Genomic DNA, 22,534 nt, shown 5'->3' on the forward strand with positions numbered 1-22,534 from the left:
TGTAACTGTAGCGCTTCATCTCGTAAGGTTTTACTGTAACTGTAGCGTTTCAACTCGTGAAGGTTTTACTGTAACTGTAACTATTTCCCCTCGATTACTTCATCAACTTTATAATATTTTTCGTCGATATTAACCCTTGGTTTTTAGGCAGGGTTTCCTTTGTTTCACGTATTTACTTTTCCACGAGACTAAAAAGTTTACAAGCACGCGACTTGATTCCCTATATAATATTCGTGTTGTATAATGTCTCCGTGTGTGCTTTGAACTTAAAGCGTAAAATAAAGTTTGGTGCTTTGAACTTACTCATTTATGAATACTTTTACGATTAAACTCTTATGTTAAGATAATTTTTTTAGAGATAAGAACGAATTTCAGTTTTAATTTGTTTGCTTGTACTGTCATTCCATACGTTCCTCAAGATTCTTTGCTTTATGTTTACGCTAGAAATTAACGTTAATTTTAATACTAAATTTGATATCTTCACTAAGAGGAATAAGCGGGAGTTTGTCCAAATATATATCCCATTGACTTTTGTGAGTGGCGGCCATTATTTCTTTAACTTCATTAAATATTATTCGAGCTTCATTGCCATGTTCATTTCATTCGCTTATGTTGCTTGCGATTTATTATTTCATTTGTGCAAAATTTAAATATATTTATATTATGTATTGAGCATCTGTTGTGCAAGTGCTCGATGATTGTATGATGACAATCTGTTGATTGTTTGATAGTGATTGGTTGCGCTCGATGATTGTTCGATCACAATCTGTTAATTGTTTAATAGTGATTTGTTTCGCTCGATGATTGTTTGATGCCAATCTGTTGATTGCTTGATGGTGATTGGTTGCGCTCAATGATTGTTCGATCACAATCTGTTGATTGTTTGATGGAGATTGGTTGCGCTTGATGATTGTTAGTTCTCGATGCTCGGCAACGCTCTGATCTCGTTTACATCTTGCCAAAGGATACTCGATATTCTCGGATAAATCTTTCTATAAAGGATGCTCCTATGATAGGAAATCTAGCGAAATGTTCTCAGTTTTGTTGCAAATACTTGAATTCCAAGACGATATCGTTCCAACAATGTTTAAATTGGAGCTTTTCTGTATCATTCAAGTTGAATAATTTTTCGTAAAATTTTCCACTTATCTGAATTTTGAGATGAAATGTTGAATTTGTCATTCAATTCTCAAGTGTCACAATGATAAGGATACAATCTGTATTACTCAATTATTAGGTTGCTGTTTAAGTCTCTTGACTGTTGAATTTGTCTTAACATACCCACAATAATTATGTTACAATGTAGATCTCTTTCTCGCTGAAAGTGTCCTAAAGTAATTAAAATAATTATGTCACAAATTAAAGATAATTTAACCGAGTTGACAGTTTTTTTTCGCGTGTTGCTGGATCGACAATCTATCTGTCCCGACACTTAATATGTGTTCACTTTGGTTATTAGTTTTAGATTCATATTGAACGCACCAGTAACTTCTTCAGTGTCACTGTTACTGAAACATCTTGTTAATGAAAGTTGTAGTGGCGTTAGTTCTAGTGACGTAGTCCATTCAGTGTCACTTACTGAAACATCTTGTTAATGAACGTTGTAGTGACGTTTGTTCTAGTGACGTGGTCCATTCAGTGTCAATGTTACTGAAACGTCTTGTTAATGAACGTTGTAGTGACGTTAGTTCTAGTGACGTGGCCCATTCAGTGTCACTGTTACTGAAACATCTTGTTAATGAACGTTGTAGTGACGTTATTTCTAGTGACGTGGCCCATTCAGTGTCACTGTTACTGAAGCATCTTGTTAATGAACGTTGTAGTTACGTTAGTTCTAGTGACGTGGCCCATTCAGTGTCACTGTTACTGAAACATCTTGTTAATGAACGTTGTAGTGACGTTCTAGTGACGTGGTCCAATATAAACCTGGCTTTCGGCTGAGCCAGTCAGTGGTCGGTCACTAATGGCCTATCGGACGTTCGTACATAGTCCATCTTAAGAACATCTGCTGCATTGTACGAGCATCGTTCTCATTCACTCCATTTTTCTAGTGTCATTATGCATTATTCAGTGTACCAGTACAATTCTCATGCATTATTCATTGTAACAGAAATGCCAAGCTGTTTCTCGTTCTTGTGTTGTAGGTGACTTTCTTCCAAATTTTGAATATGAATATTTCGAATAAATCGTATATTATTTATAAAATTACTAAACAATAAAATTATGTGTTAGAGTATTCACGCATAATAGGAATAGATGAATTAATGATGCAGTTTTGAGGTGAATCTCATTCATGGGTCATGCTTCCGTGGCACCAATTGGACATTAAAATACTCTGAAATTGTTAATTAATCGAGAATAGACTACTTATTTTTTGTAAAACATGTATAACATATACCCATGTGGCTTCTTTGTATATGATGGAACAATACGATTGTTATGAACAGTTTAACTACATTTTATGAGGGCTATTGCAAAGAGAACGTAAACGTGCAATGCGAGCGTTAAATTTCAATAAAAATGTAAAACGAGTTTTTCTTTTACTGCATTGAAAATATTATCATATAAGGTTTTTTTTTCATTTGTTTCGTTGTATTAGTTATTGCGAGCAGTATTGAAATGCTGAATTTAAAGTCATTACTGATAGTGTTTTTGATTTCAGTTCGTAAATAATGTCTGAAGCACAACAAAATTCACACGCGAGATACGGTAGGTATTTATGTGCCGCTTAACTCCTATGCTCTACTCATCTTCACTCCTCGCCTTTTTTGGGCGCTTAAAGTATACTCATGCGTCGAAATGAGTGACGTCTCTTCCTTCTGTCCAAGACATCCACGAGTGCTGTTAATTACCCAAAATTGACTTAATGCTCAGGGAACGTCTTAAAAATAAGTGGCAAATAGCAGAAAATTGAATAATGTCTCTTGAATTTCACTTAATGAACGAAGTTTTTTAAAGAATGCGCCTGCTCCGGAATGTAGCCAGATATAATAAGCACTTCAGGCTCGTCTGAATCTGAACTCGTTTCCCTAGCGCTCGCCTGAGAATATTATAGTTGTCGCGGTTCACTTGGACTCACATGCGTCGGGACAGAGACGCGAGAAAATCATGACCAGAGATCATTTTGGCCTGGCATCATGGCATGTCAGAGTGCAGTGAATGGTTCAGGGCTACTGGGTTCAGTGATGTGCTGTAATAATTCACAGTCGCAATTGACAGAGATGTCGATACAGTTTACAGTCACAATTAATGTAGACGTTGATACAGTTCATAGTCGCATTTAATGAAGACGTTGATACAGTTCACAGTCACTATCAATGAAGGCGTTGGTACAGTTCACAGTCACAATTAATGAATACGTTGATACGATTCACAGTCACTATCAGTGAAGGCGTTGATACAGTTCACAGTCACAATTAATGAAGACGTTGATACAGTTCACAGTCACAATTAATGAAGACGTTGATACAGTTCACAGTCACAATTAATGAAGACGTTGATACAGTTCACAGTCACAATAAATGAAGACGTTGATACAGTTCACAGTCACAATTAATGAAGAGATACAGTTCACAGTCACAATAAATGAAGACGTTGATACAGTTCACAGTCACAATTAATGAAGAGATACAGTTCACAGTCACAATCAATGAAGGCGTTGGTACAGTTCACAGTCACAATTAATGAAGGTGTTGATACAGTTCACAGTCGCGATTAATGAAGACGTTGTAATAGTTAACAGTCACAATTCTTCGTTATTATCTGCTGGGAATTTCCTTTGTGCTTGAATCCAGTATAGCTTTTTCACGATCTAGGAATCTTCCAGTGTAGTTAAAAGGACGGTAATTCGTTAGCTTCGAGAGCCGTGCAATTGGTTATGTGATGTTGAACGCAGTGTCAAGCAAGGATATTGTAGTAGCACAGCTATACGAGTTCGGAGTGCTTAAAATTTTATTAAAAATTTAAGGGGCACATTAGTATCCTAATGAAGTAGTTTTCTTTCACAGATTTGACTGTCTCTAACGACTCTACATTAGCGAAATAAGAAAAGCTACATTGGTGGCTAGGAAATTAAAAATTTTATCTAAACCTACTTACGTAACCACTCGACAGAAATCTACTGCCACTGAAACCTGTTCCATATGAGCTGGAACCTGTACCGTATGAGCTGCCGTATGAAGTTCCGTATCGACTGCCAGAAGAATCTCTGCCAAACCTGGTCCCAAACTTGGAGCTTGAGAGCTCGCTGCTGAGGCGGGTAGAGTTGCTACGAGCGAGGGAAGAACTCGGTGTTGTAGACACGCCTGAGTCGCGCCTCAGGTATGACGGTAGAGTTGACGTTATAGTTGCAGAAGAGCGCCTATAGAGCGAAGATCCCGTGTCGTTAGAATTGGTCAGCGCTGAAGAACCGGTGTCTCTCGAAGACGATGAATCTCGACCGTACTTGGAATAAGAAGCGTTAGTAGTGTCTGTGTTGATATGTGAACCTGCTGCATCTTTTGACGAAGAATCACCTCGCCCGTATCGCGAGTACGAAGAATCCTGGCCAATTCTCGATGTTGTTGTTGCCGAGTCCCGTCCGAATCTTGAAACAACTGAGGGCGTGGATCTGTTAGCGAATCTGCTGATCGCAGTCGACGTGTCGTTGGTTGTGGCATCGTTTGTTATCGCAGTAGCTCGAGTGCGGGTCCACGGACGTGCTGTGGGTCGTGACAATCTTTCCCCAAATGGAGAGTCTGGTGGGTTAGCGGCTGCTGGTTTAGGTCGCAAGAAGCTCGGTGTTTCAGTGAGGCGGTTCTCCGTTGCTGGAGATCGTTGTCTGAGGAACGATGGGGTCGAGTCGCTCTTTTCAGGCGTTTTCGGAGCTTCTTTGACTTCTGGAGTTTTCTCTTTAGCTGCCCAGCGGCTGGGTTTAAGATCGGTGGCAATTGACATGGCAGGATGTTGCCATCTGAGGTAAGTGCCTCCCGCTTCCCGGCGTCTAGCCAAATTCGAAGTTTCCACCGGAGTTTCGTTTTCTTCTATATTCCTTCTTCTAGTCACAGTTTTTGTTACCTCTTCTGGCGCTTTGCTAACTTCTTCTGGCTCCACGACGGGTCGTCTACGCCGGATGTTGATTTCTTCCACTTTCGATGGTGGGGAGTCGTCAACTACGTACAAAAGATCGGTGATCATCCCTTGCTTGGTGTCCATTTCTCTCGAGTCAGGTTCAGTTTTGGGGTCCACAGCAGCTTTCAGAAAATAAAATTTGGCATCTTCTGTTTCTATGAAAGGCTGACCATCTTTGCCTCCCCACAGCTCTACTTCCGTGCTTCCAGAGGTCATCCTCGTGACTCGCACCAAGACCTGGAAAAAGTTCATCGACATTCATTAAATTCCATAGAAAAGTACAATAAAATTATAACGGTGATTGACTCCTTGGTCTCTCATAACCGTGATTGGCCCCCTGTTACCTCATAACTGTGATTGGCCTCCTAGTACCCCATAACCGTGATTGGCTCCCTGTTACCTGATAACCGTGATTGGCCCCCTCTTACCTTATAACTGTGATTGGCTTCCAGTCTAGCAGGCTCCGAGAACATAAGGTGTAAGTTAGCAGATCGCATCGTCTCCCAGCTCACGCGGCAATACGTCTACGAACAAGAGAATTCGTGCAAAATTAATTTTGTTAGTATCATCATTGTCGTAAATTTTATCTTTAATTTTTATCAAACATGAACGTCATTTACTCATGCAATTAATACAATTTCAATATCGAATTTCCTACAGATCAACGCAGGGAAATGCAGTATAGTTGTGTCGGCAGTGACGAATAGCCTAAGTCTAGCAACTTAGCCGTAATACTTTACTAAAAATTTTCATATTTAACAGTGCACAGGATCATATACCTTCGAGTTTATGGATTTTTATTTTAAACATTTTGTTGCTAATTCGTTATTTATTTCTTACTTGAACCATATCAGTAATCTATTAGTTACCTGAACCATATTCGTTATTTATTAGTTACCTGCACCATATTAGTTACCTGCACCATATTAGTTACCTGCACCATATTAGTTACCTGCACCATATTCGTTATTTGTTAGTTACCTGCACCATATTAGTTATCTACACCATATTAGTTACCTAACCATATTCGTCATTTATTAGTTACCTGCACCATATTAGTTACCTGCACCATATTAGTTACCTGCACCATATTAGTTACCTGCACCATATTAGTTACCTGCACCATATTAGTTACCTGAACCATACTCGTTATTTATTAGTTACCTGAACCATATTCGTTATTTATTAGTTACCTGAACCATATTCGTTATTTATTAGTTACCTGAACCATATTCGTTATTCATCAGTTACCTGCACCATATCAGTTACCTGGACCATATTAGTTACCTGAACCATATCAGTTACCTGAACCATATTAGTTACCTGGGGCCATACTTTCAAAACCCCCTAAGTGAACGTAAGTACTTACGCTCTATTTTCTTGTCTATGATTGGTGGATTTTGCTTGAAAGGCCGTCAATGATTGGCTGATGAACTTACGATCTCTTAACTTTTTTTAAAGTATTGGCCCTGGACCATATCAGTTACCTGCACCATATCAGTTACCTGCACCACATCAGTTACCTGCACCACATCAGTTACCTGGACCATATCAGTTTCCTGCACCATATCAGTTACCTGCACCATATCAGTTACCTGGACCATATCCGTTATCTATTTGTTACCTGAACCATATTCGTTATCAATTAGTTACCTGCACCATATTCGTTATCAATTAGTTACCTGCACCATATCCGTTATCTATTAGTTACCTGAACCATATCTGTTATTTACTTGCTACCTCAACCATATTAATTATTCATCAGTTACCTGGACCATATTAGTTACCTGCACCATATTAATTATTCATTAGTTACCTGGACCATATTAGTTACCTGAACCATATTCATTATTCATTTATTACCTGGACCATATCCGTCCACTGTACACGCTCCCAGGGCCCCTGGCAGTGCACGGTGACGCCCATGTCGGTGTTGCTGAAGAGGAAGCCAAAGCCCACGCCCAGCAGTCTGATGTTCTTGTCCACTCTGAAGCGTAGCTCGTGCTCCTGGTAGATCTGCACACGTTTAAAATATACATATTAATATATTAAACTTATATTATAATGTATTAAAATTCAAAAAGTATTAAAAGTATTAAAAAAAAGTATTAAAAATTCAAAATGCACGCGATTCAAATATACATATTAATATATTATACTTATATATTAATATGTTCAAAAGTATTAAAATATATATATTTAATATATTAAACTTGTATATTTAGGGTAGACCGCGACAAGCTGTGAATATTCTGCTATGTTAAGAATCTGCGACAGGCCTACGGCCTAATAAACGCTGAAACCGCTACATGTTATATATTTGAACATGTTTGGTTAAAAATAATGATAGTTTTATTGAAGATTTCTTTTGAGTTTAATCTCTTTCTGGTACTTACTTGTATTATAAGCTTGAGAGATTAAACTCAAAAGAAGTCCTCAATAAAACTGGCATTATTTTTAACCAAACATATATTAAACTTATATATTAAAATGTTAAAAAGTATATGTGATAAATATTACGATATTTTAAAGCATTATTTAATATATGTTAAAGTATCCATATTCTATTCATATGATGCGTCATAGTCATCATATTTCCATGTATACACAAAGAGAAACGAGTAAGTCATTGTCGGAATAGCGATGTACTTTTTTGCTCTTGTATGGTTCATTCTGACCCAGGCAGCCTACTTTGAAATGAATTTTTTCTTTTCACAATATAATTCTAATTACTTTCTATAATATATATCATGTTTTCCTATGATAGTATGGCCTGTTTCTGAACTGCATCAATGTTTTAGGTTTGATGCACGAAATCTCTGTACGTTGTGATATCACTAATTTACTATGGTAGAGGTACGTACAACTATCTAATATGAGAATATTATGAAACCATGTATAAAAATATATTTTGTTACAAATTATACATGGAGCCGTGTCTGTATTGCAGGTTACGGAGGCTGCACCGTAAGAATTTAAAAAGCTCGGTAGTTTGTGCACAAATATTCTCCGATTTTTTATTCCGAAGTTAATGAGCTTTGGTCATTAGTGCTACTTTTACCTCTTTGTGTTTTAATCATTATTGTTTACCAGTTGCGTTTTAATTATTATCACTTACCTCGTTGCGTTCTAATCATTATTTTTCACCTCGTTGCGTTTTAATAATTAATATTGATTTTACTTCTTTCAGTATTAATCATTATTGTTTACCTCTTTGTGTTTTAATCACTATTGTTTACCTGGTCGCGTATAAATCATTAATGTCAAGTTTACCTCTTTAGGCGGGAGCTTGAAGCCTTTCTTGCAGCGACGAGCAGTTTGGAAGCTGTCGACGTGACCATTTTGTAGCATGCTACCGTCCTACGGGACGAATAGTTGTTTATTATATAGAATAGTTTATTATTTAGCGTAAATGGAAAATAATTTTTAAATAATAATATTTTCCTGCATATATAATTTTAAAGCATCATTACTGGATGAGCAGCTCGTAAAAATGCAAGACGACATTCGTAATCCTACATTTTCGAACATGTGAAATACACTTTTTCAATCAATAAATCCTTATCAGTATTTTTTTGTCAGGATTGTAACAAGAAAATCAATTAATCCAGTTTTATTACTAATTTATATTATCAATTTATTTCATAATCAATCAATTATGATTTATTATTAATTACTGAAACTGTAATTAATGTAATAACTGTAATTACTGCAATTACTTAAACTGCTAATTACTTTTTTTCAGCGAACGTTAGCTTGACTTGCCTGCTTGCCAAAGGCGTTGTCACGGGGCACTTCCATGCCGCGGTTCATGAAGAAAGAAATGATGTCAGCTCGACCCAGACACTCGGACGGAAGAATGGTGCCCATGAAGTCTTTGTCTTGGATATCGTCGAAATTTACATGGGCGAGCAAATCCTCGATGATGGGATGTAGTTGCGAAGGATTCAAACCTTTCAGCAGGATCTGATTCATACCCCAGTCTCTGATGGCCTCGAACAATCCCAGTTGGTTTTCATATTTGAATCTCGGATCGCCTATGAGTTTCCGAATGGTTTTTTCATCCATTCTAAGAAAGCCCTGGCAAGGTATTAGTTCATTCGCAAACTTGATGACGATACCGAGGCATTTTTCGAAAAGTTCTGCCGAGTGCGCTTCGGACAAAACCAGAAGGTCGAAAATCTCATTTTTCTTCTGGTCGTCATTGGGAGCGTAGTCGTCTAGAAAACTCTCAATGTACTTGATGGTTTGCGCGTTCATTTTCTTCAGATTCCATTTCTTGCCAGCTTTTAGTAGAGCGAACGCATCTACTACAGAGTTGACGCTCACTTCGTCGGTATATATGTACCTGAAATGGAAAAAATATAACTCAGTAAAAAATAGTACTCAGTACAGTAGAACGCGTTTAATTCTCGTCGACGAAAACGTGAAGTCACGGACGGACGGACGGACGGACGGACATGGCGCGCGCACAATAGTGAATTTTTTCCATAAATGAAAAAATTAGCTAAAAATGCGTCATTGAATTAAAAAAAAAATGTTGAAATTTCAAAAGACATTGTGAACCGAATGATGAAATGAAAGAATGATAACGCGCAACTATTACAAGATAGATGTATGGTTCACGGTCGTAAGGATGATTAGCAAGTTATTTCATTAAATTATTCTCAGTTTGTCAAACGGTCATTTTTAGCGGAAGAATTTTATGTGCAAAACAAAGCTTCTTCGGTTTGCTCTTATTTTGAGGAAATTTCTTCCATTTTGAGCTTCTGAATCTCATTCCCAAAATCCCTTTTAACTTTTAAGAGCGGCTCCTATGCTTTTTTTTTGAAGTCACGTGTACTAGATGCACTAGATTAAAACTATTCAAGGAGATTTTTTCTAAATTATCTTCATAAAGACAACTGCTATATAAGGGCTGAAATCTCGTTCACTCCTCCCAAAAGACCAATATATTTCTGCAAAAAGAAAAAATATAACTCAGTACTCACTGCAGTGAGTGACAGAGAGCGCATTTTCTCGTCGACGAAAACTTGAGGTCACGGACGGACGGATGGACGGACGGACAGACAGACAGACGGATATGGCGAGCACAATAGTGCAATTTTTTCCATAAATGAGAAAATGCGCTAAAAAGAAATAAATAAGAAATGCAGAACGGACTTCAAGTGCCCCTCCTTAACTATGTCGGATTGCATAGCTGCAATTGCATCCAAACTCTGTGCATCTATAAGTTTTTAAATTATGCAGCCTGACAAGGGTTACCTGTTTAGCGTCCAGCTGTATACACATATATGCCGCCTGTCAAAATGGCGTTTTTTGTTCATGTATAAGGCTCATTCGTTCAATTGAACAAATACATCGCCTATAATTTTATGCTGCGCTATGAAAAGGTGGAAATGTATATCGCTTGTCAAGTAATGTTTCAATCAATAAGATTCAGCAATGTGGCATGGATACCATCTGTTATTTTACACCTAAGGAAATTTGTAGCTATAGGGTAAAGCCTTATTTTAGCCTAATTTAGTCCGTTTAGTAAATTGAATTGGGTAAATTTAGTCTGATTAGTAAATTGAATTGGGTAAATTTAGTCTGTTTAGTAAATTGAATTGGGTAAATTTAGTCCGTTTAGTAAATTGAATTGGTTAAATTTAGTCTGTTTAGTAAATTGAATTGGTTAAATTTAGTCGGTTTAGTAAATTGAATTGTGTAAATTTAGTCTGTTTTTTGAGCCAAAGACTGACTTGAGGACGTTCTTGAAGGCCTTGGGTTCGATGTCGGTGATACGGAACGTGTTAAGGTCCGCCGTTTAGTAAATTGAATTGGGTAAATTTAGTCTGTTTAATAAATTTAATTGGGTAAATTTAGCCTGTTTAGTGATCCCAAGACTGACTTGAAGACGTTCTTGAAGGCCTTGGGTTCGATGTCAGTGATACGGAACGTGTTAAGGTCCGCCGTTTAGTAAATTGAATTGGGTAAATTTAGTCTTTAGTAAATTGAATTGGGTAAATTTAGCCTGTTTTGTGAGCCCAAGACTGACTTGAGGACGTTCTTGAAGGCCTTGGGTTCGATGTCGGTGATACGGAACGTGTTGAGGTCTGCATGGCCGTGCTGTACCGTCGACACGAGCCTGTACAGCGGCTGGCTCGCTGTCGCCAGCAGCAGCCGATGAGCCTGCGGAATAACTCTACATTAACCCAGGAAAAATTTACAGACGCGTCAGCTTCTGATTTGGATTACCAGACGCTGGGGCGACTCTAAGTTTGTTAGGGAACCCGTGCAGGATGGCTCAAGTACAGTTAAACGTAAGCTTAATACGATTATGATCATGCTGGATTTCATAGGTACAATAGAACCTAATCTCAGTACGATTATGGTGTTGGAAAATTATGCGGTCGGACAAGGGGTAAACGTTTAGGCATTTCAAATGATATGCACTGTGCGTTACTAACGCAATAAGTGTATTTGCGGTCATTCATAAAATGTCTTAAATTCTCAGAGTCAAATTTTTTGAGAGATTTTTATGGGGGGCGTTTTATATGACCGTTTTAGGACTTAGGACCGATGACCTAGACTCCTAGAGTGTCTAGGTAGGAATTTGGGAGTGGCGGCTATACGTTCAACCCAACCTTTATCCTATTAATTAATCTCACCGGTACTAAGACAAGTCGTTTACGCAACCATGTGTATATATTGTCTTCCGGAGTGAAAACTGGTCACTCCAGCAGTATAGTTGCACAACGTAAGCACTGTTTTATTTCTCGCTTCCTTCTACACTAAGATTAAAAAAAATGAATTATATCGTTCCAAAAGTGTACTTGTATAACGTTGACGTTGTGGGTTGTGATGACTCCACACAATCGGTTCGTTGCAAGTAAAATAATCAAGGAAAGTTCAACGTTTATTTCAACCGGGTAAATTGATCAGCATGGCGAATAAATTTTTAAATTCAGAGTTAAATGTAATTCGATGTTGATAAAAAAGATGAGTTTTTCCAACTGCTGAATCCTAATGAATTTGATAGAATTAGGTTTCAGAACATGCGACGCGAATGAGGTCAATCCAGAAGCTATAGGGTTCGGCTTTGCTTACTCGTAGATTCATGGAAATTATGACGCAAACGTGACGTAAAAATATAACAGCAGACCATTTAGATTGTGAACGCAATGGCAGGAAAAGCAAATCAATTTATATTGTAGACAGTTCCCATTATCTGGGTAGAAAAAATACAGATGTTCATAAATTAAATAAAGCGAGTAAAAAATATATTACCAACTTGAGGTTTTATGACCCTGTGTTAGGTCACCATTTGCAAGAAGTACAATTTAAGGAAATTAGCGGAAAACAGTAGGATGGGTGGGATTTTATAGGATGGAAAAATAGAAAGAATAGCAGGATTTTAGGATTTCGAAACGAAGTAATAGACTAAAAATTAGGTGTGAAGCAAGTGATGCTAGCAAGCACAGAAATGAGTTGCAGCGCTGTAAATGAAAAAAATACACAATTATTTTGGAAAATAAGTCATGACAAATGTCTAGATAATAAATAAGCAAGGTAAGATTTGAATTTGAACGAAATTTCATTGAACATTCAAGCCTAAAGCTATATCCAAGTTCCAATAGATGTACCGTCAATTACACATAAGACGATCGCCACTGACCGGGGGCCATTCAAAACTGGCTAAGTGAACATAAGTACTTACGCTCAATTTTCTTGTCTATGATTGGTGGATTTTGCTTGAAAGGCCGTCAATGATTGGCTGATGAACTTACGATCTCTTAACTTTTTTTAAAGTATAGGCCCGGATCCTGCACAGGCCTCGCCGCTCGTCACAAAAAGTATATATTAAACGCCAAAAAAGTATAAATTACATGCCAAAACTGCCACTTCTAGAGTTCGATAACCACACGATGACTAGGACGCACTTTTGTTCGCGCTAGAAAGATGTGGTTCAGTTTTGTTCATAAAACGGATCGTTTCTATTGAAGGCTGGAAGGCTTAGTTAATGTGACGACGTTTTGAGCATTGGCGGTATGGAAACAACTTTAAAAATATCTACATACTTAGATCATGGCGCAATGAACAGTGAGGCAATTAACAGTTGCTTCTCTGTATAGGTGTTGAGGTAAACTCAAAACAGATGCTCTGGGTTGCTTGACTTTAGAATAACTTTACTCGAAGAGTTGATCAACTTGCAGATTTGGAATAAGAAATCACTGATCACAACTTAAGTTCTGTAACGAGATTGAAATAAGACTGCAGCCACCAAAATGGCCGATTGGAGACTACAGACCCCTGACTCTGAATACCCACTTATTCTACAAATGAAACCAGAAAAGTGGAATTAATGAAGGTACCTTAAGTTCGATAGACAAATTTACGATGAGGAATGATGATTTTTCACAAGGTAGCAAGTGCTAAACATCTAGTGTTTAAGGTCGATTCTGGATTGAAATCTATATACTTGTAAAACGCAAAATTAATTTTTTCTTAGATAAGTTTCAATTGTAGAAACCCATTTTAATTGCATTCGAGCTTTTTGGTCATTGAAATAAGTCTGTATAAGGTAATGAATTCCTTTTATTTGAACTGAAACTTTCTTTACATCGCTACCTCCTCGATTTACTCGCACGTTTATTTTTCCAGTGAAAACGCACACTTATACATTTTTATGAGAGGTGTATATTTATATGAATTGTAATTATACATTTATTTTTTATTTAAAAAATATATGAATTATTTTTGCTTTTAAATTCCTAGTTAACTTGCGATTTAAGCAAACAAGTGATTTTAATACATTTATTTTTCTGATAGTTGTACAAAAAATTAAGTACACTTACACTGCAAAGCTCTACTAATTTTTAACCACTGGTATGAGTCACACCACGTGAGGCCTCTTGGTGCTTGAATCTCATTTTAAACCAGGCCTCCTAGAATAAACTCGCTCGTTCTGGCCTGTCAAGTGCATTCAACCTCGAGTATGTCTCGTCATAACGTTTCTATGACTGATTGTCATGCAGCAGACATGAGCAGACGTGTTCTTTGTTTTACTACACTAACATAACACCTTTGATGTGACAAGCCACACGAGGATTTTCTTTTTTTACGGGGAAGGTTTTTATGTGTGTGCGTTATGCCCGGTTACTGCATCTAAATTTTTAGATAGTGGAAATTGAACGTGAAGCTACTTTTTTCTAACTGTGTAAGGGAAAGGAATGATATAACAGATATTACCTTGATATGTAAGCATTTTACATCTATTAGTATGCACATGATAGAATGAGTATCAGCTATCATCTTCAATTTAATGATCGACGCCTAATTTTCATATTTACTTTCTTAATGGCAGTATAATATCATCATGATTGCAATTGCATATGTGATGCTACCACGAGTAACTGCTACCAGAACGCATAACTGCTGCCACCAGAGCTAATTCTCCCGAGATATAATGCGATGGACAATTTTTTTAAACGTTCTGTTTAGCTCCAAGCTAATTCAAGATTACTGTTCAATGTGCCGTACTAGATAAGTTTGATTATATACGACTTTTATAATTAATGGACTTTTATAAATAACGGAAAATATGAAAAGCTGTAGCATGCAAGTCATGTTTTCAACAGATCATGTCATCAGTAGAGAATCACTTCAGCACATCATGACAACCATACAAGATGTCATCAACAGAATGTCATCCATGTGTACCGTATCACGAACAAATCTACACATGATGTCAACGAACATATATGGCACCGAACATATATGACACCGAACATATATGACACCGAAAATATATGGCACCGAACATATATGACACCGAACATATATGACACCGAACATATATGGCACCGAACATATATGGCACCGAACTTATATGGCACCGAACATATATGGCACCGAACATATATGGCACCGAACATATATGACAACGAACATATATGTCAAGTCTCTTATATAGATGACCTGACCTACATGGCCTGGCATATATAGGTAAGGTTATCTATATAACCAAGAGAGCCATACAATAGACAGCGCAGGTGGCAGCTATAAATACCGTGACAGTCCGTGTGCCCCCACCAACTATGGCGACTGCGACCTATCTACAAAAATTGTGTGATGAAGTTGTTATATCATCTACAATAATTGTACGATGAGGTTGTAATATCATCTAGAATAATTGTACGAGGCTGTTATACCATCTACAATAACCGTATAAAGAAACTGTTATATCATTGACAAAAACAGTACGAGGCTGTTATATAATCTTAAAAACCTTCATATGAGGCTTTTATTTCTTCTACAATAATCGTATAATGAGACTGTAATAGCATCTACAATAACCGTAGCTGTTATGCCATATCATGAGGCTGGAATACCATTTGCAATAGCCGTACAATCAGGCTGTTATGCCATTAGCAATAACCGTAATACCATCTACAAGCAATTTACAATAATAACTACGATGTAATTTGTTGCGTTTTGTATCAGGCTTATTGACTGAAACGCGTCTTGAATTTAAGGAAAAGGCCAAGTGTAACTTGGTAGCTGCATACTAAACTAAAAAAATGTTCAATAAAAGTGGATTTGCATGGGACAAATTAAAAAAATATATATCGTGTTTCTACTGTTAATTTTTACCTTAGTATTCATGCACATTATGTAATTATGTCTACTTATTTATTCACTTTTATTCACTATTTTACTGTCTCGTTTCAATTGTTTTATAAAGGACCATATATTATTTATTTATTAATGGAAACAGTGTAGCACCATCTATTATGAATCGGAAAAGTCTTTCTCTCTCGCCTTTTCGTCATTCCCACCGTTTGAGATATTTCAAGTGCCAAGCAGTCACAGATCAAATTAAATAAATAACAGATGGAATTTCATGGAAAGAAAACATTGTACCACCAAAAATTGAAATCGAAATTTATTTTATTGCATTTTACCCGAATCTCTGTGCCTTCAACGAACATTTTTCATTCAAATACGGGTCATGATTTTCGGCAAAAACACTGATTTCTTGCCAGGCGAACAGGCATTATACGAAATGCACGAAGAATTGCTGTAACGATGAAAACGCGGCGTAGAGTATAATTTGTTAAAAAAAATGTTGATTACGAATAATAAAAAAGTCTGTGGGCACTTATACCGAGAGTTTTGTACATTTTCAGTTTCGAATTTTGATCAATTTATTGGAAATCTTATTTCAACTATTGGATTTATATCATAACTGGAGCAGTGAGTTGCGGGTTCGATCCCAGCTTCCTGTAACTGTTTCGGACAAAGTCTGCGAAGTGGCTGTGTATTTTTGAGAATACCTAGCAAGATTGGAGCTGCGAGTTGCGTGTTCGAAACCCCAGCAAGTTACATGAATTCTGCAATATCTAATATCGATGACAGGATAGATTTAGGGTAATCAACACTGACACCACTATTACTTAATTAATGGAAATGTACAGTTGTACACTACTATGACTAGGCTAAGTACTGTACACTACTCGAACTTGACTGACCAACTATAACTATGATACTGCATGTGAAACCCGGCCAGAACAAACCCAGGGTTCACATTTTGGCCTATTTTCGGACAAATTCAACGGTTTGGTTTCTATTTAATTGCATTGAACGGCATAAATTTATGATGGCGGCAGGCATAATAACTTAAACAACTTCAATCCCGAAAACCTCACCTTAAAAGTTGTATAGTCCGAGCCTTGCCCCACTCTGATGGTGACGTCCGCAAACTGACCGGTGTCCAGCAGGGTTGCCAACCTCTCGGTCACAGTCAGATCACCGTGAGCCGACAGCTGACATTCTGACGCACAAGCAGGAGCTGTTATTAATTAATTAATTTGACATCTAGAAAATTTATTTTCTTGAACAAAGAACTGGATATTTTTAGTCTTTGATTCGGAAATACTCAACCAAGATACTACACCAGTGTCATTGCACAAAAGTTTAGTAGGTACCAACGTACTCGTACCCCAAAATCGGCACATTTGTTCCGAATTTCGGTACTGAGTCCGTTGGCGAGTTCGCGGGGGAGTTCGGAACAGAATCGATTGCGTTTTTACGTTTTAATTAAAGCAAAGGCATGTAAAAAAGTTTTGAATTTTGAGCAGTGATATTGTTAAGTTTTATTTTAAATTTCCCCAAAATCAGTCAAGAATTGAGGTTGTTTTGCCTTGGCAATTACGTAAAATGTTCCACCCAAATGTCGACCCTAAATATTCGACGCTTCTCCGGCCTCACCCTTGAACTCGCCTGCGAACTCGAACGGAAAACGAAATTTCTGCACAAGAGTGAACGGATCTGGTTTAAATACAGAATATAAGTGAACATTAACAATTAGCAGAGAGAGAAATTATTACAGATTATAGCGTTAATTTTTCCTAATTAAAACGAAAAAATACAACTTTTGCGCAACCGAACTAATCAGAAGTCCTTTAATTCTGATAGAATTTGCGTGAAATTTAGAATATAACCAATTATTGGCAATGTGCCGAGAAATGAATTAATACAGATTTTTATGTATGGTTCAAACTATATATATTTTTTTCAAAATGAATAGCATTCAATGTACCGATAAGAAATAATAATAAGTATTTTTCGACTATGTTCAGCTCATATTTTTTCCTAAAAAATTAATTAGTTTCAAGAAAATTATCAAGAGGCGAACACTTATTCAATTGATTTAATTGAAAAATCTATGCATATAAAAACGCAACTCTCAAATAAACTCAATCCACTCATAAACGAAACGGTCATAATTCAATTTCACATTCACACCAACGAAACAAACAAACGAAACGAAATAAACAAACAGACATGAAAAAATCTATAGCATTGACTACTCTGGTCATGCAAAATTAAAATCCATCCACTAGCATTAATAAGTCTTCAAGAAGGATAACAATTAGGCCCGAAAAACAAACCGCATAAAATTATTTTTAAATTACAGAGCCGTTAAAGAATATTCAGCAAATTTAGACTTGAAGCACATTTTACACGCACTTGTTTGAACAATAATACAATATTTTATCAAAAAATTCAATTCTTTTCACTTTGAAGTTATTGATAATTTCTAGAAGTTTGGCTCTGCGAAAAAGTTTTAGTTATCAATTCACGACCGGCAACAAAAAAAAAAGTATAAGTCCTATACTTTTATATAGTCTATACTATATATATACTATAGTTTTTATATAAAGTATAGTCCATTCAACCTAAACTCCTTCTAATTATTAACTAATGGTTATTTGGCAATTAATTGACACAAAAAATTCATTGCGTCCAGTACTGAAAAATTGGCAATAAGAAGTTGACTTTATAAATGATCAGCATTTATTATTAAATAATGATGAATAAATAATTGCTATTGCTATTTGTCAGCAACAAGAGTATGAAAATATCCTGAAAAAATTGTGAAGTCACTGTATGATTGTTATTTACTTATATGAAGAAATTCCAAATATTTTCTTCTTATAGGGTAATTTTTGATGTTAAGTTTATTTATTATTATTATTAAGTTATTACGGGTAAGTTTAACTGAAAGTTAAAATTAATGGTGATAATTTCATTCACAAATTTCTAATATTCATCACGACTAAGATTATAAATCAAAATTTTGGCTTGTATTAATCAATGAGCTGGTTCACCTATTTTTTGCAGTAAATTTTTATGTACAAAAATCTCTGTGTCACAAAAAATCTATCTTTAATATTAATAAACGTCCTATAACAAAAATTACATGAAGATTTCTAGAAAGGAATTTAAGTGTTAATTATTTAGTTCTGACACCCCACGCTTATGTGATAGGTTAAACATTATGTTGTGCGTTAACATGAGGACATGTTAACATGTGTTATCAACCGCTACATCGTTAAGCAAAGTAAATTTTAAAGATACATTGTTAAAATTTGCTTCTCAAGTGAACACAATTAAATTTTTAGCGAAATACAATTAATTATCTCGAGCAAATCATTTTAATATAACAATGCATAATAAATGGTGTCCTAAACCTTTGTAAAAGCCTTTCCTTATAACTTTGAATGCACAGTGAGCTTAAAAATAAAATCATCGAAATTGGAAATATTATTTCATGTTATACTGTATTTTTATTATTTTTATGTATCTTATATGCAGTAGGGTGTCAGGAGCGACATGCATTCTTCAATTGGCCTCCCTCCTCTTCAGGAAATAATGAAAATGTAGTGCCAGAAGGTCATTTATCCTTAGAATATATTGTCTAAGGAATTGTGATGCATGACACTATGCGCAGGCTGAAATTTCAACGGAAAATTTCTTGTCAAATGTCAGTTTCTGTCCAAAAAATTTAATGAAACTCGACACTGCATTAATAATCATCTCCTGACAGGAAGCCAGATGTTGAATGTCTTCATTCAGAGAAATAAGGGATAATTGTCCAAATATTGATGCACCTTTTTTTGTTTTATTGGTCATCTTGGCCCAATTCGGCCCGGATTCAAGGCGTAACAGTGCTACCTGCAAGAAATTTTGTCACTATTTGGACAATCAACCCATTAATTTTTCTGAATGTTCTTTAAAAAGGATATCTACCCGATAACCAGTCGAGGTCTCTTAGAGGGGTGGAAGGCTCGCCCAAATCCATGCTCAGGGGCCGAGGACTAAAGACACTCGAGCTTTCACTCGGGGACCTTGAAGCTCGTAAAAATTCTGGGTTTGGGATAGACCAAGGCGGTCCTGTACCACGAACTGCAGCTCGCGTCGACCACGTCGCCATAACGCAGGTCTTCAAACTTCAGCTCCGACGATCTGGTTATGGTGTTTAAGTTGTAAGTTCTGCGCTACGAGGATGATTAAAAGCTGTTGAGTTGTGACTTTAACCCCTCCGGCCCGAATATAGTGTTTGGGTTATAACTTGAGTCCTACAAGTCCGGATAATATGTTTGAGTAGTAACGTTAGACCTACGGGTCATAATATGAAGTTTGAGTTGTAACTTTAGCCCTACGAGTTCAATTAAGGTGTTTGAGTTGCAACTTTAGACCTACGGGTGAAAATATGAAGTTGGAGTTGTAACTTTAGCCCCTACGGTTAAAAATATGAAGTTGGAGTTGTAACTTTAGCCCCTACGGGTTAAAATTTGAAGTTGGAGTTGTAACTTTAGCCCCTACGAGTTCAATTAAGGTGTTTGAGTTGTAACTTTAGCCCTACGGTTAAAAATATGAAGTTGGAGTTGTAACTTTAGCCCTACGAGGTCAATTAAGGTGTTTTAGTTGTAACTTTTGCCCTACGGTTTAAAATTTGAAGTTGGAGTTGTAACTTTAGCCCCTACGAGTTAAATTAAGGTGTTTGAGTTGGAACTTTAGCCCTACGGGTTAAAATATGATGTTGGAGTTGTAACTTCAGCACTAGGAGTTTAATTAAGGTGTTTGGGTTGTAACTTTAGCCCTACGGGTCAAAATATGAAGTTTGAGTTTTAACTTAGGACCTACGAGTTCAATTAATGTGTTTGTGTTGAATATTTTGCCTCGTGATAACGAATTCGGGGTATGAGTTACAAATATCTAGCTTTCTCAATTAACCGAGTTTGTGTCTGACTTGAAATAGTGTAGTGTATTTCTGGTCGGGTGTGATGGTAGAGTTGTAGCCGGTCTAAATATTATAACTTTTTATTATGTATGATTTTCCAGTATACAAGTAAATTGTGTATCACTATAATAATATTTTGGCCCAGTTATCGGATATGGAATATTTTCTTCTATTTGACTCTAATTTAAAACAATAAATAATTAACTGCTTTAATTCTATTTGTATATTTATGTTGTGAAGAAATGGTTTGACGGAAGAAGGGCGCGTCGAAACTTTGAAGGATGTGCATCGACGAACCTGAAATAAAAAATGAGACCTTCGGTGAATTAAACTTTAATTTTATGGTCATTTTCAGTGTTATGACCCTTAATAATATATGAACCATAATTCATGGAAAAAATCGGAAAAATTTACTTTAATTCATTGGTAAATCACTCATTCAATTACAACGGTTTTGATGTACATATGTCATCGATCTGTTTCTGATTGCAAATAAATATTGTAAATGCATGTACGCAGTTCACACAGCATGTTTAGAAATACACTGTTCTCTTTATGAATTTCCATATGAGTCTGATTTTTGAGTTTATTGTAAATTTAGTGCAATATCAAATTAATCTAGTCAAACGTAATATTGAATTTTTAATCAAACTGTTGTTGCGTAGCTGATGTTAGAAAGAATTTCTACAGTTCAAAAACTCTTAAAAATCTGTGAGAAATTGAAGCAATTTTTAGCGTATTTTCTCATTTATGGAAAAAATGCACTATTGTGCTCGCCATGTCCGTCTGTCTGTCCATCCGTCCGTGACCTCAAGTTTTCGTCGACGAGAAAACGCGTCTGAGTTAAAGTTAAATTTTTCTTCTGAGTTAAATTTTTTACTATTTGTCTAGCCGTTTTCTAGCGCAACGTCAACAACAACATTTGTGAACATAAAATGTGTTAAAGCAGGTGGCGCCCAAGGTCTGATAGCTGCACTATACGGGAAAAATGTGTAGCAGCACAATACAAGAAAAATGTGTTGTTGCAGAATATATGAAAAAATGTGTATGTAGTTGCAGAATACAGGAAAAATGTGTAGCAGCACAATGCAGGAAAAATGTGTAGCTACACAATACAGATAAAATTTGTTGCCGTGTAGCTGTACAATATCGGGAAAATATGTAGCTGCACAATATGGGGAAAATGTGTAGCTGCAAAATACAGATAAAATGATTTGCTGCAGAATGCAGGAAAATATGTAGCTGCACAATACAGAAAAAATGTGTAGCTGCACAATATAGAAAAAATGTGTAGTTGAAAAATACAGAAAATAATTTCCACACAATTAAGCTGCCAGAATAGTGAGTTCATACATTCGTTCTGTGTTTTGGCGTTTGTGCGTTATTAATAACGTTTGCGTTCCTTTATCATTTCCTCCAGGGTTTATCGCATTTATCATCATAATTGATCGCATTTATCATCATAATTATGCTTTGTAAATTGGGCGAGCAAATCTAAAATAAAATTGATTTCAAACGACGCCTTGAAATTTTCAAAGCTATAAGAGGAAAACGTCTGAAAATCACAAGATTAAGTAAGAATTTCTACAACTACAAAAATTACGTGAAGGTAACGTTTGAGAACAACAAAATAAGACATAGATTGTCAAATTGTTGTTCTCACGTTATGCACATTACGTGAGTAATATGAATATATAATCTTGGATGTTCATGATATCAAGACTACCATTTATTAATTCAAAGACTTAATTGCTGACATCTTTCGAAGTTTCGTTACTGTCATGTATCTATAGGTAAATTTAGTGAAAATATTAATGCAAAACATGAAGCTCAAATTATACTGAGCGTCAA

The 22,534-nt window shown here is 36.2% G+C and overlaps 1 protein-coding gene across 1 annotated transcript; it reads right to left on the reverse strand.

Annotated features, from left to right (window-relative positions):
• Positions 1-3,972: 3,972 nt before the first annotated feature.
• LOC108679961 lies at positions 3,973-20,855 on the reverse strand. Its single transcript, XM_047882303.1, has 8 exons — positions 19,690-20,855; positions 16,803-16,927; positions 11,150-11,283; positions 8,875-9,457; positions 8,383-8,469; positions 6,973-7,125; positions 5,538-5,633; positions 3,973-5,346 (listed from the first exon to the last, which is right to left on the reverse strand). The coding sequence occupies exons 1-8, from the start codon at positions 19,871-19,873 to the stop codon at positions 4,081-4,083; spliced, it is 2,628 nt and encodes an 875-aa protein (XP_047738259.1). The 5' UTR covers positions 19,874-20,855; the 3' UTR covers positions 3,973-4,080.
• Positions 20,856-22,534: the final 1,679 nt, after the last annotated feature.

The sequence above is a fragment of the Hyalella azteca genome, unplaced genomic scaffold (genome assembly GCF_000764305.2).
Source record: "Hyalella azteca isolate HAZT.00-mixed unplaced genomic scaffold, Hazt_2.0.2 contig10132, whole genome shotgun sequence".
In the NCBI taxonomy this organism is placed as follows: domain Eukaryota; kingdom Metazoa; phylum Arthropoda; class Malacostraca; order Amphipoda; family Hyalellidae; genus Hyalella; species Hyalella azteca.

What these genes read in the sequence shown, in the direction of transcription:
- LOC108679961 (XM_047882303.1), bottom strand. Translation starts at nt 19,873, where the DNA reads ATGGCGACGTGGTCGACGCGAGCTGCAGTTCGTGGTACAGGACCGCCT. An exon ending in TCAAGCTCCCGCCTAAAGAG is followed by an intron (nt 7,126 to 8,382) that starts GTAAACTTGACA and finishes AAACGTGTGCAG; the next exon opens with ATCTACCAGGAGCACGAGCT. An exon ending in AGTGGACGGATATGGTCCAG is followed by an intron (nt 5,634 to 6,972) that starts GTAATAAATGAA and finishes TCTTGTTCGTAG; the next exon opens with ACGTATTGCCGCGTGAGCTG.